The sequence below is a fragment of the Bos taurus genome, chromosome 4, assembly GCF_002263795.3.
Source record: "Bos taurus isolate L1 Dominette 01449 registration number 42190680 breed Hereford chromosome 4, ARS-UCD2.0, whole genome shotgun sequence".
Classification (NCBI taxonomy): domain Eukaryota; kingdom Metazoa; phylum Chordata; class Mammalia; order Artiodactyla; family Bovidae; genus Bos; species Bos taurus.
Genome location: NC_037331.1, coordinates 51,654,986 through 51,668,812, shown reverse-complemented (window position 1 = coordinate 51,668,812; position 13,827 = coordinate 51,654,986). Strand labels below are relative to the sequence as shown.

The 13,827-nt window shown below is 37.4% G+C and overlaps 1 protein-coding gene across 3 annotated transcripts in view; it reads left to right on the top strand.

The window, feature by feature from the left end:
- The window catches only part of MET (MET proto-oncogene, receptor tyrosine kinase), a 114,774-nt gene that overhangs the window by 66,754 nt on the left and 34,193 nt on the right, over positions 1-13,827 (top strand). For all 3 annotated transcript variants that reach the window (XM_024990408.2, XM_024990407.2, NM_001012999.2), the window contains 7 exon segments: positions 1,998-2,132; positions 3,161-3,334; positions 8,155-8,315; positions 9,958-10,060; positions 10,172-10,308; positions 10,962-11,123; positions 12,082-12,181. In XM_024990408.2, the coding sequence (XP_024846176.1) occupies positions 1,998-2,132; positions 3,161-3,334; positions 8,155-8,315; positions 9,958-10,060; positions 10,172-10,308; positions 10,962-11,123; positions 12,082-12,181 (972 nt within the window).

The window sequence follows — 13,827 nt, the reverse complement described above, 5'->3', positions numbered from 1 at the left end:
TAAATTAAGAAGAGATTGCTTATTGTAGATATGGGGAATGATATTAAAGAGATCAAAAAGATACGAGAAAAAAAAGTAGGAGCTGATCGTTATGTAGGAGGTCTGAATAGAAGGGAAGGTATAAGAGAAACAGACACAAAATTCAAATATCTATAGGAAGGTTCAGAAGGATGAATAATCTCCATTGAAGTAGAAAGCACAGAATGAGGCAGAGAACAGAATCAGTTTATTAAAAGAGGCTGTTATGTTGTTTTGGTTTTTACTTGTGTGTGAGAAAAGGAATTTTTTTCCCTTTGCAGTTTGAAGTGATTGACAACAATCAGAGAAATATTTTTTTTTAAATGGGGAGCAGGGGAGCATGAGGGGTAGGAAAAACAAGAGGTGATGAGCACCAGAAATAAGTCAAGATAGAAAAAAATGGTTAACTGAAATAATTTGGTGTAGAAGCTTTAGACGTCTGGTGTTCTGATATTCTGCTTGAAACCAGCACCAGCGGGAGGTAGCACTGGTAACTGATTTTTTTTTTTTTTGCATTCCCTACAAAAGTCACAAATAACTATTTGGCCCTAAATTTAGGAATAACAGTAGTTTCCATTCTTTTCCATTCCAACCAAATGACCTTCAGTCTATCACTTAGTTTCTGTGCAAATATAGCCACCCTGCTTAATGGAGTTGTTTTGAACGTGTTGAGTGTTTGGTGTAGAGCAAATGTTTGAAAAAAAAAGTCATGATGTTTAACTTTTACAGCCCTGTGTGAACTTGGTCCATTTCTCTATCAACAATCCAGTCTGTGGGAGCAAATTAGGGATTTGGGGAATCTTCCCAAATTGTTTCAGGGTAAATAGCTCCTTTATTGTGCTGAAGAAAAAATTTACTACTGGTTCCCCAGAACATTTTTATGTTGTGTGTTTGTTAGAGTACTAAGCAGTTCATTCCCATTTTATGGATAAGAAAGCTGAGGTAGAAGTGGTTTATTATTTAATCTCAATCTCACAGATGCCCACATTTGTCCCATGATTCAAACGTGGCAAACAAATGCCGTTTCAGTGAAATGTAAAAGGGTATTTGGATGTCAAGCAATTTCATAAAGTTGGTTTCAAGCCCAGAGCTATGCTCAACATTGTGCACCTTCCTGTGGATAGAATGTTATGGCCTATTTAAGAATGAGAGTGCGTCTAAGCTCTCCTGTAGTCTGAGTGTTCACCTTCTTCTGATCTTATACCTGGACTTCATTATTACTGGGTTCTAGCGACTGGACTGATGGAATTTTATAGCTGAGAACTATCCCAAATTAGAAATACCTGACAACAAGAATGACACCACTCATCAAATCTCCTTTCCAAGACATTGTTAAAACCATCAGGTCTTATTATAAAACCAGGCCAAGAAGCAGAACCTTATTTATAACCAAAGTAATAATGTACGATGGGACAATGGTTTATAAGAAATGACAGCACATCATTTCAAAGTTAGCTGAGGGCCAATTTCGACCTCAAAAGATCTATAAATATGGCTAAAGGGTAGCAAAGCTGGAACCAGTTCCAGGTCTCCAGACTCCCTGTTCACTACACTTTCCTGTACGTCAAGGGAAGCTGCCTGGTGGGAGGGTCAGGAGGATAGATTTAAAAATAATCCAGAATCCTTATAGCATAAGTGAGGTCTTCTGGGGTGAGTTTTGGCTCCTCCAGTTCCCAGTACAATCGTGAGCATGTGTCTGCATGTGCTGGCTGAATGGCTGGAAGATCTCCTTTCCTAGAAATCATTAAAAGATCATAGGCAAAACTCTGTCTTGGGGGTTCAAATGAATTGTCTTCAAGGCAGGAGATTAGAAGATGTATTGATTTACAGTGCAATAAACTGTTGGGCATATCGTTCAAACATCCATGAGCTCATCTAATCTGGTATTACCATTATCATCCACGTTTTCCCCTGATAGTATATTTAAACTGAGCTTGTTGGACTGTTGGACTAAGAGTGCTTTCTGGTTTGTTTCTCAGGTTGTGGTTTCTCGATCAGGATCATTAACTCCTCATGTGAATTTTCACCTGGATTCCCACCCTGTGTCTCCAGAAGTGATTGTGGAGCACCCGCTAAACCAGAATGGCTATACACTGGTTGTCACTGGGAAGAAGGTAAGCCCTGTTCCATAAGAAGGTTCCATCAATGTGGTTCCTCCTGAGTGGATATTTACAGCCATTGTCACATGGTCCTTTTTAACTTCTCCCTTCATCTGGATTTATCTCTCTTCTATGAAGCTCTTTCCTGAGTATTCCAGACATCTCCTAAAATCAAGTTAAATTTTTACTTGGGGAAAATTGGACCTATGGGAGGTCATCTTCATGAGGTAAACTTCTCCTTTTGTCCTATATTTCTCAATGAGAAACACAAACACACAAAATGAGAATTACAGTCCTAAGGGCAGAACTCTAGTGCAGGCAGATAACTCCTGAAGTGTATGTTGGAAGAGATTATGCTGGCCAATAATCCCTTTTCCCTGAGAGGAGGTGCATTTTGGTGCCAGAATGATATGTAACCTTACTTAGAATTTCCCAGAGGTTCAAGTGTGTTTTCCAGTAGCTTAAATTATACTCTCTTGTTATTTTAAAATCATCTCAGCAGGGGAGGAATAAATTGGGAGATTGGATCTGACATATATACACTACTATGTGTAAAATAGATAACTAATAAGGACCTATTGTATAACACAGGGAACTCTACTCAATAATCTGTAATGACCTGTATGGGAAAAAAATCAAAAAAGAGTGGATATATGTATATGTATAACTGATTCACTTTGTTGTATAGCAGAAACTAATACAATACTGTAAATCAACTATACTCCAAGAAAAATTTTTTTGAAAAGTATATCATCTCAAACTTTTCCCCACTAAATAGAACCTCTAACATTGCGTGATAATGCTTGTGTTCACTGGACAGTAATAGTTACTTTTATCACATATGTGCCAAAAGTGGAAGGAAGGAAAAAAAGTTTTTTTAAGTTTAATCATATTAGCATTATTACATGATGTGCACACATAAGTGGCATCTCTGTTAGACTCTGTAAAATTATATTTGTATGTATCTTTGATGTATTTAGTTTTTATTTAACAAGGAAACAAAACCCTCCTCTGGAAGCTCTTTCCATCACTTGTCTTCACAGATCACCAAGATCCCGCTGAATGGCCTGGGCTGTGAACATTTCCAGTCCTGCAGTCAGTGCCTCTCAGCCCCTTCCTTTGTGCAATGTGGCTGGTGCCATGATAAATGTGTGCGATTGGAGGAATGCTCCAGTGGAACGTGGACTCAAGAGACCTGTCTGCCAACAATCTACAAGGTAGGAGTCTCTGTCAACTGTCGTATGTGTTTTGTTTTGGAAAGCATAAATCCCATGGATTAAAAAATTCAAAATCAAAGTGTTCATTTGTCTGTGAGGCATCAGCCCAAGCACCACCTCCCTCCCTCCAGGTTCTCCCTTTAGGGTGTCTTTGGGCACAAGCCCCTGGACCCTGAACTTGAAGTGCGTGCTTCACACTCTCCTTAGGCAGTTGCTCTCCCTTAGCAGATGTGTGAATAGAAGAGTAGTGGCTAGAGAGCAACACTGCTCCGCATTTCCTCACACTGGGACCTGTTCCCTTCTGACCTGCCCATTCTGATTCCTCACCAGCTACTTTATCTACCAGGTGCCCAGACATAAGCCTCCATCATACATAGGGATCTAGTCATCATAACACAGAACCCTAACCTGGACCGTGCAAGCTAGAGGTCCAAGCCATGCTGGAGCAGGCAAACGGGGTTTTGTTCTTTCCAACGCATAGATGGTGGCTGTCTCATCATTGATGAGAGTAGAGGTTACTTCTCAGGGCAAGTTGGGAGGCAAGTGGATGGTGGACACATAGGTAGCTGTGTGCCTTCTCTCAAAGTTCATGGAAGAGAAGTAAAGACACAGCTGATAACCTCACTAACTTCTATACTCTGCAAGCCAATTCATTCTTTAATTCATTCCAGAAACATTTACTGAGTGCCTACCACACAGCTGTCTCTCTTCTAGACACTGGGGGGACATATTCCCAAACAAGACAAACGTACCTCCTGCTCTTAGAAAACTGAGCTTCTAGCAGTGCACTTCAGCCATGATATTGTAGACACAGTCTCTCTCTGTTGCCTTGTTTGCTTAAGCATGTATTTGGTGCTCTGAAAATCTCCATGGCAATTTGTAAAAATTTCTTTCTTGATTCAAACACATTTTGCTTGAAGCTACTAACCTGGTAAGGACTCAGTGTGTGTTTTCTCTGCCTGCATGTGGAACAGTTGGACTTCGGTAATAATAAATGATGCATGTGAAAGAATCGAGTTAAAGATCTTGGTCGGTCGCCTGGTTCAAGCCCAAGTAAACAGAGTGTGCAAGTTAGAACAGGATCTGCCCCCAAGCACATGGCTGTTTTCATTTAGCTACGGTTTGGGCAAAGATTTGTACTGGGTGACTGGGTTTTAAGCCAAATCATTTTCTGTTAGGTGTGACACAATTATTAAGCCTCAGCTTGATCAGCTAGAGAATAAACGAGAAGATATTACAACAAATTTAAATCTATAGTGTTTATGCACTTTTTGTTTGTGTGTTTAATACACTTTTAAAACCACATGCAGTTTTATACTTTTAAAAACACATAGCTTTGGCAGTTTGAGACACCAGGAATCTGAATGCAGCTATTCCATGAAAGGCATGGGGAGTGTGTGTGTGTGTGTGTGCATGTATGCGTATGCAATTAAATCACAACAATTTCATTTCAAAAACAACCAACCTGCTGTTTTAAATAAAAAGCAGGTTGAGAACCTATACAAATGAAACATCTAATTTTGACCAGTTTACCACCTTTTGTTATTAATATTTATGAAAGCTACATTAAAATGGTTAAAAACAGTAAATATTTTAGAATTTTCTGGAACTAGACTCTCTCATAATGTTTGAATCTCCCCTCCTCCACCTTCCCTAACTCCAGCACTCTAACTGGAAATTTTTAAAAGGTTGGGTTGTATCACACACAATTCACTGAGGCTTGGGCTGTACAGTTAGAAAGAAAGTAGTGCAGCTGAGTCCATAAATCCCTTTTGGTTCATAGTTGTTAGGAAGATTTCATGCTGCACTAGAGCATGACATTTAGCATTCTTACTGCAAAGAATAAGACAGATTATTCATCTTTTTCTTATCTGTCTTAAATGCTGCAGGCACAAAACCCAGCTAATATGTAGAGTTTCACTTTCCTATAAATGTAAGTCAACCTGCTTTTCAAGGTACATGATGTTCAGTGGCTGAGATTCTCTGCAGTCCCACGTATGAAATATTTCAGGAGTGCAAGCCCATTATTTTGTTTCAAGCATGTTATCTGATCTTGTACTTAAAGAGCAATGAAAATGCTTCAGAAAAGAAAGAGCACTTTCCAATATATTCTGAATTTATTAGGATAAAATTGTCATATCTTGTAGGATTAGAGTTCAGTCCCATGAGACAGTAAAACAGTTTATTAATTGATCAGAAGACTCAGATAAGAAGCAGCAGTGATATCTTATGAGGGACATGAGATATTTTATCTCTTTTCTGCAGTACACTGCCACCAATATATTTGTGACATTTACTGAAGAGACAGATTTTAATTTTCCAAGGTTGTTGTTGTTATTTTAATTTTCTCATGTATTATCCTGATGGGTTTTGAAAACATGATCATTTAAATCATTTTCACCTGTTTAAGGACAATAGCTATTTTTGTGGCTATTTCTACCCTATCCAGACCCAGCCTCTGTGGCTTTATGCCGTACACTCATTTCCTTCTCACAGAGTTTCTCTACCCTCAGGATAACACAGTTTGCCAGCCCATTGTTGGTTCTGTCCCAGGGTGTGTAGTCCAAGACTGTGTCTTTCCTTTTCCCCCGGAAGAGTGAACGTTACCCCGTAAGCTAAGGCAGAATAGCTCAGTTGCCTGCCTCTAATTTTCAGCCAGGAGAGAAAAGCTAAGAAAAGCTGGCCTTTCAAATCCTGATGATCTCACAGAGGTTTTATATTAATAGCACCCAAATCTGTTGCCAGCACACCAATTGACCAACTCTCAGTGTCTTTTCTGAAATCATCACACAATCCCTTTGTCTTATATAGAAAGTGATGATGAACGTGGAGTGACAGACCTCAGGTTTTACATAGAAAGGGGAGATCTAGGCAGTGGGATCGGGCCAACATCAGCCTTAGGCAGCTGTTTTCAGTGGGGAAGACTCCTCATTAAAAGAGGAAATAACAGCTGTGTGCCTGCCTCAGGCTGAAGAGAGCCCTGGACGGTTAGATGTCTTTTTCTCTCCTACTGAATTTCTAACATAATAATAAACAGATTTTTTTTCTAGCAATTCTCATTGGCTAGACATGGACGAGGTAAATTTTCATGAAAGGCACAACTGTATAATGGATTTCATGGGTAAAGTAGCTATATAAAGGCATTAGGCTAAGACTTTTACAGGGGTTTGACAACAAGGGTATGACATTGGTTTGCGGTTATTTACTTGGGAGGGATGGTAACATTTGCAGATTTGAATTTTGCTAAAAGCTCTTCTAAAGTGTAAAAGAATCACTTTTACACTTTCACTAACTAGTCTTCAGCAAATGCCCTTACTGATTTTTGAGTTGCCTGTATAGCAGTGCTATGTTTTCCCACCATTGTACTTTACAGCACAATTTACAATATGTCCCCCCAAAAGAGTATTTCCTTTCTCAATTGTCACAAAGCTGCTGAGGAGAAGCTTATTTTTAACATGGAAATTTGTTTTGTTTTAATAGTTTTAGCCTAAAAATAGTTGTCTTGTAGACTTCATAAGAGCCTAGTGCTATCTTATATCACAGTTGCCAAATTTTTATTAACGAATTTGTTTTACTTTTAATACACCAAAGATAAGCCTGCAATAATAAAAGGAACCTATTATTATGTAATACTGAGCCTGAAGTAAATAAGTCAATCCTAGAAATGAAATATACAATGATGCCAAAAGAAATAATTAGAAACTTTGCTATAATACAGATCACACTTGAGGCCCTCTCCAATTCTGTTTTTATCTATTTCTAACAGAATATGTTGACTATATTAAATGTTACATCATTTTTAGCTTGTTAACTAACCAGCTGGTATATATCAAATAGTGACTATATTTAAAGGAAAAAAATGGTAGTTAGTAATAAATGTGAATTAAGAATAAGTAATTATTAAGTAAAATAAGTTCACTTATTCATTTATTGATGCCTGGCACATAGCAGATGATTTATAAATAAATAGTGAATGAATAGGGGCGTCCCTGGTGGCTCAGTGGTAAAGAATCTGGCCTGCAATGCAGGATAGCCAGGTTCGATCCCTGGGTTGGGAAGATCCCCTGGAGGACGGCATGGCAACCCACTCCAGTACTCTTGTCTAGGGAATCCCATGGACAGAGGAGCCATGCAGGCCACAGTCCATAGGGTCGCACAGAGTCAGACACGACTAAAGTGGCTAAGCAGCAGCAGCAGCAGCAGTGAATGAATGAATGGCATATATGTATTAAATACCATATACGTGACTGATATTCTGAAAGCTGTTAAATGCAACTGTGAAAACACTGGGTACAGAAAGAAGTATTTTTACTGCATGACTTTCTCCTCTGGGTAGGGAATACCATAGCAACAATATGCATGTAGCATATACCCAGCTGGTACTCAGAACAAGGCATATATTGGTGCTTGGCTTCTAGGACCCATGAAGGAGTTTTCATCAGAGTTCAATCTGGAGGCCCAGATTATATAAGCATATAAAAGTATGGGTTATATAAAATGTAAAGTTTGGGCCCAAAGTGTGTCTACTTCATCCCAAAAAGGCCTTTCATCCCCACCTAGGCTGAATTTGGCTTCTTTCTCATCTCTAAATTTTCTGAAAACAACTTGTTTCATCAACCTGACAGATAGTTTTAATGTTTGTTCCAGATACTCTGAGATTTGTGTCCCTTTTTCCTTCAGTGAAAATTCAGTTTTTTTAGATAATGGGAGAAGGAAGGATTTCAGATTCTTTGAGGATACGTATTTTGTCTGTCTGTTTTCCACACATATGAAAGATAATAATGTACTCGCTCTTTTTAAGTTCTATATTGTCCTTATAGGTTTTTCCAACTAGTGCCCCCCTTGAAGGAGGGACAACACTGACTGTTTGTGGCTGGGACTTTGGATTCAAGAGGAATAATAAATTTGACTTGAAGAAAACCAGAGTTCTCCTTGGCAATGAGAGCTGCACCTTAACCTTAACTGAGAGCACAACAAACATGTAAGGACCTAAAAACACTTGGCCAGGGTGTGGCTGGAAAACAGGTTTTAGTTTTGAATGAATACTTGTAAAACTTGCCCCAAAAGTCCATCTCTTGAGTTAAAAAATGTCTTGGCCCACCACTCCCCTTGTGGATTTATTTTGTTTTTAAAACTATTTACTCACTAGGATTAAGGAGGGAGAAAGTGACATTACTCAGATGAAGAAAAGAAAAATCTAGCATCTGGGAATTTTTCAACCATTTTTGTAACAACTCGAGAAATTGTCTGGGTAGATTTGAAAGTGTAGCACTGGCTGGAGTTGGTCCATCTAAAGTCTTCAATAGGGAGACTCTTTCCAACAGTTTTTTCTATAAAAATCAGAGAAGAGCTCAATATGGACCCTCTTTTCTAAATTCACTTTCTGAATCTCAGAAATAGTGAAGCGGCTGTATCACACTTTTGAGACTCCTTGTTTTTGATGAGTTTATATTTAGCTGATCTTTATTGACACTGTAATGGAAAGTTAAAGCGTTAGTCACTCAGTCGTATCTGACTCTTTTCGACCCCATGGTCTGTCCATGGAATTCTGCAAGCAAGAATACTGGAATGGTTTGCCAGAAAGGAGTGTATCTCATGTAGTCTTTCCCAAATCTCAGGAAATAGCAATGTTATCCCTATTTTACAAAGTGGTAACTGAAGTTCAGAAAGATAGATTAGTAGAGGTAATTCAGAGAGTAAAAGCTGAATAGGCCTTCAAACTCAGCTCTCTTGATCCAAGACCTGTGCCTGTTCTACTATATCCTACTTGTAACTTATATAAGATCTGAATCCCATAATGACCAGAGAACCCAGAAATTTTTAGTATGTAGTAACAATAACCAAACATTTGACGTTTTATAGTTTGACCTATTCTTTCAAGTGGTTATTTTATACCTACTAGAATTCCTTCCAGGGTTATGCAAAGATCTAAATCTACTCATCTTGTTTTACTGAGGCCAAAACATCAATTAATGTCATACTTGTTTAGCTTAATGGCAAAAAAATTCATTCAAGAAATCCCCCTTGTAAGTTCTTGCTCATTGCTTATAAATTAGAGCCTATAAAAGTGAGACACAATTCATCCTCATTTTTAAAAGTTTCTTAATAAAGCAAATTATACTTTTAGGATTATAATAATATTAATTTAAAAGTAATTTTGTGGAAAGCCTATTTTTATTTTATCATTATCGTTATTAAATAAATGTGTATAACCACAAAAAGGCATCTTTTGACATACTTTGAAGGGGAGATTTCTGCTTAGTTGTAATCAGCGCATTGTTTTGTATGCTATCAAAATACCATTTCTATGAGTATGCCAAACATTATGCCTACAATTGTAGAGGATTAGACTGAGATTATTATGAACTTTTCGATTGGTGAGTTCTACATCGATGATGTTTAACATTTCCTGTTTTGTCTGCATGAATAATACAAGACAGTCAATATAAAGTTTAGCATAATAGTACAGAAATAGAGCTATACAATTTTCAGTCTTGATGCTTACTTGGAAACTCTGCTTGCTATTTAGAGTAGTCAGCTCAGTATTTGGAGATAATAACTCTTAATATAAAACACCAAGCCAGAAAATGCCTTTGGACTTATATAAAACTTCGCTTTTTCAGGTTGAAATGCACAGTTGGTCCTGCAATGAATGAACATTTCAATATGTCCATAGTTATTTCAAACAGCCGTGGGTCAGTAGAGTATAGTGCGTTTTCCTATGTGGTAAGTCTGGGCATTCATTTTCTCATGAACTAGGATATTAAATTATTACTTAATCTACTTAGAGTTATAAAATTGACAGGTTATTTTATTTTGTTTTTATCTCTTATTCAGGATCCTATAATAACAAGTATTTCTCCAAATTATGGTCCAAAAACTGGTGGCACTTTACTTACATTAACTGGAAAGCACCTAAACAGTGGAAATTCAAGACACATTTCAATTGGTGGAAAAACATGTACTTTAAAAAGGTGTTGTAGTTTATCTTTTGTTTCATCAGTCAAGTTGGATTAATATTTGTACCTAACAAATCAAGAAAATATTGTTATTTTGTGGCAAAAAGACAAGAGGTTTATTATTTACTGTCCTAACCTTTAAAAACTTCTTCCTTCCCGAATCCCTCTACTCCTTTTTGCTGTTTTTCTACCCTTCCCTTATGGTTTATTAATTCCACTTGTAAGTTTGTCTTCCCATCCACCTTCTTTATTGTTATACTTAGTATCCCACCTATGCTATAAGCTGTGAGGTTCTGTTAATTGACAATAAACATTTCCATCAAGATTTACAATTAGATCAGATCACTTTGGGGTGGTGAGAGCCATGAGGGAGACTAGGTTAGGAAGTTACGTTTCTGCTTCTTAAGAGATGGGAAAGCTTAAATCAAGTACCAAAACTTTAAAAATTGCTTAAAATCCCAAATAGTTTTAAGTTGGATGGCTTGCCTACAACAAAGCTAAGTCTGGGATCTAGTCAAATGCAAACACCCCACATTAAAAAGAGCTTTTTTCCCCCTAGAAATTCCCATTTAGGTGCTATTGACTCATGTCCTTTTTGACTTATGGATATAATTCTAATATATGTGTGTCTTATTAATGAAGATCCATTTTCTTAATTTTTTGTTCAGTGTTTCACATAGTATTCTCGAATGTTATACCCCAGCCCAAAGTGCTCCAACTGAGTTTTCTGTTAAGTTGAAAATTGACTTAGCCAACCGAGAGGTGAACAGCTTCATTTACCGGGAAGACCCCATTGTCTATGAAATACATCCCACCAAATCTTTTATTAGGTAAGTAAAAGTTTCTGACGGGTATAAGAAAATAATGAACTTGAGGGTGATTGGCTGCCAAATAGTCAAAAGGAAGATAGTTTTATTTCTGGATTTGATACTATTGCATTTCTTTTGAAGGATACCTTTCCAATTCAGGAGTGAAAACTATAGTCAGGTTCTGAGTACAATTTGACTTTATCAATGCTAGTTCATGCCATTTTATCCTAATCTAAATAGATTTCGTTAAAACAATTTAACTGAACATCATAGTATTTAAGCACTTATATTATGTACATTTTAATTCTTTACTAACCTTAGTGCCTAAAAGTGGAATCACCTTTTTCTGTCCATTTTACAGTGTATTTTTCCTTACCTAATTTACACACAGCTTTTCCCTATACCAGTGTGTTAATCACTCAGTCCTGTCCGACTCTTTGTGATCCCGTGGACTATAGCTTGCCAGGGTTCCTCTGTCCATGGAATTTTCCAGGCAAGAATACTGGATTGGGTTGCCATTCCCTTCTCTGTGAGATATTCCTGACCCAGGGATCGAATCCAGGTCTCCCACATTGCAGGCAGATTCTTTACTGTCTGAGCCAATACCAGACTCCCTCCAAATCAGTATCTCATTGGACCCATTTCAGTCTGCCTTATTTCTGTTATTTCAATCAGTCTAGCAACAGTAGTTAAATTCATTTTTCTCTGTTTTTTTTTCAGACAGGAAAAAATATTTCTTTTGTGTGTTTGGTGAATAAAAAGAAATTCATTCCTTCAGCTTAGGAAATAATGAATTTTTTAAATATTTCCAGGTTAAATAAGTTATTTCCAAAGAAAATTTACCACTGAACTTTCATTTGACTTCAGTTGTGGCTGTAACTTGTAGTTACTACATGTGATTTAATTTCATTTCTCTCTTAAAATACTTGATAGAGAAAGAACCTCTCATAGCTATTTTTCTATTTTATTTTGCTCCCAGTGGTGGGAGTACAATAACAGGTGTTGGAAAAAACCTGAATTCAGTTAGTGTCCTAAGGATGGTAATAAATGTGCATGAAGCCGGAAGGAACTTTACAGTGGTAAGTCCTCTACGTGATAGTTGTGCTTAGAACTCTGCATCTCTGCCTCTACTGCCAGCTTTCAGGGTACCAGAGACATTTCAGTTTTGCCTTTAATGTCTGCTATTTGTCTTACTTGCATGTAGTCAATAGGATTTTTTTAATTCAACAACTAAAAATATCTAGTCTCAGGCTAACATAAAACACACTCACACATAATGTTTAGACACAAATAATGATTATCAACTTGAGGCAGTGTTTTTTAAAAAACAGTCAGTACAAATGCAAACTACATCATCCCTGTCTTAGTCTGTTCAGGGTTCTATAACAAAAATACCATAGACTGAGTGGCTTACACAGCAAACATTTATTTTTTCTCACAGTTCTCAAGGTTGGGAAGTCCAAGACCAGGGTGCCAGCAGATCTGGCTTTCTGAGGAGGGCCCACTTCCTGGTTTGTAGCTGATTATGTTCTCATTGTATCCTCACATGGAGGGGAAAGAAAGAGTAAGCAAGCTCTCTTGTGTCTCCTCTTATGAGGGTGTTAATTCCATCATGAGAACTTCACTCTCATGACCTACTTACCTCCCAAAGGCCCCATCTCCAAATACCATCATGTGAGGGATTAGAGTTCCAAATATGAATTTGAGGAGGATGCAAACATTCAAACCAAAACATTTCCCTATCCTCCTTTTTATAATGCCCCATAGAACATCAACCTTTTTGGTCTAATAAAACCCCTGGGTAAAGCCCTTAATCTTGCCAAAGCATCCATGTCTTCCTAAGTGGTACGGTGTTTTCTTTCATATCCCTTCTTAACCATGCCTCTTGTCCTTTTGTTAGCATGTTATCAAATAATGAAAAAGAACATTAAAATACTTATGTCCTAGAGTGGGTATGATGTGTAACACTTCTTCACCTTTTTTCTTTTATTTGCAAGGTCCATCAGAATTTATCTGAATTCCTTCTTAAATTGACCTATTTTGTGCTCTGACAGTTTTGGGTCACATTGAAGTGGCAGTTTTACTTCAGACTTTAGGAAGTTTGGAGTTATTTTGAAGATTATATATTTTGTTGTTTTTCTCTGATATAAAATACCCATAATCTAGTCAGACTTGTACACGCAACTTAGGAAAGTTCTAAGTGCCCCCTCTCAGGCAGGGTCTTGATTGGGGAGGTAATAGATTGAATTACAGCACTTCCTTTTAGATTCCCATCCAATATTTCTTGAAGGCTAAGGCCGCAGTGTGCTTTAATTACAAAAACCAATTTGGGGCTAAAAATGTCAAGCCAAATCACCAAACAATAAGGTCATCTCAAATAAGATTTTTCTTGACCTTCTCAATCAGCCACATTGCATCACCTCTAAAGAGTATTATTAGATTTTTATAATATTCCTGAGAGATTATACTCTAGGGAGTCCCCATATGAAGTAGAGAGCTTTGAAACCAATCCCTGCACATGGCCACAAACAAAGTTAGAATACCACCACTATTAATTTAAAGGACATCAGTTCTCCACAACCAGGCATAGCAATTTTTCATTAACCAATAAAAATAACAATAACCCCCTTTGGTGTTGGCATGCAACTTTTTAAAGTAGAAGTCTGAGAAATTATTATTATCTAATTCACACTGAGGTTACATTATTAAAATCATGCCTAAGATT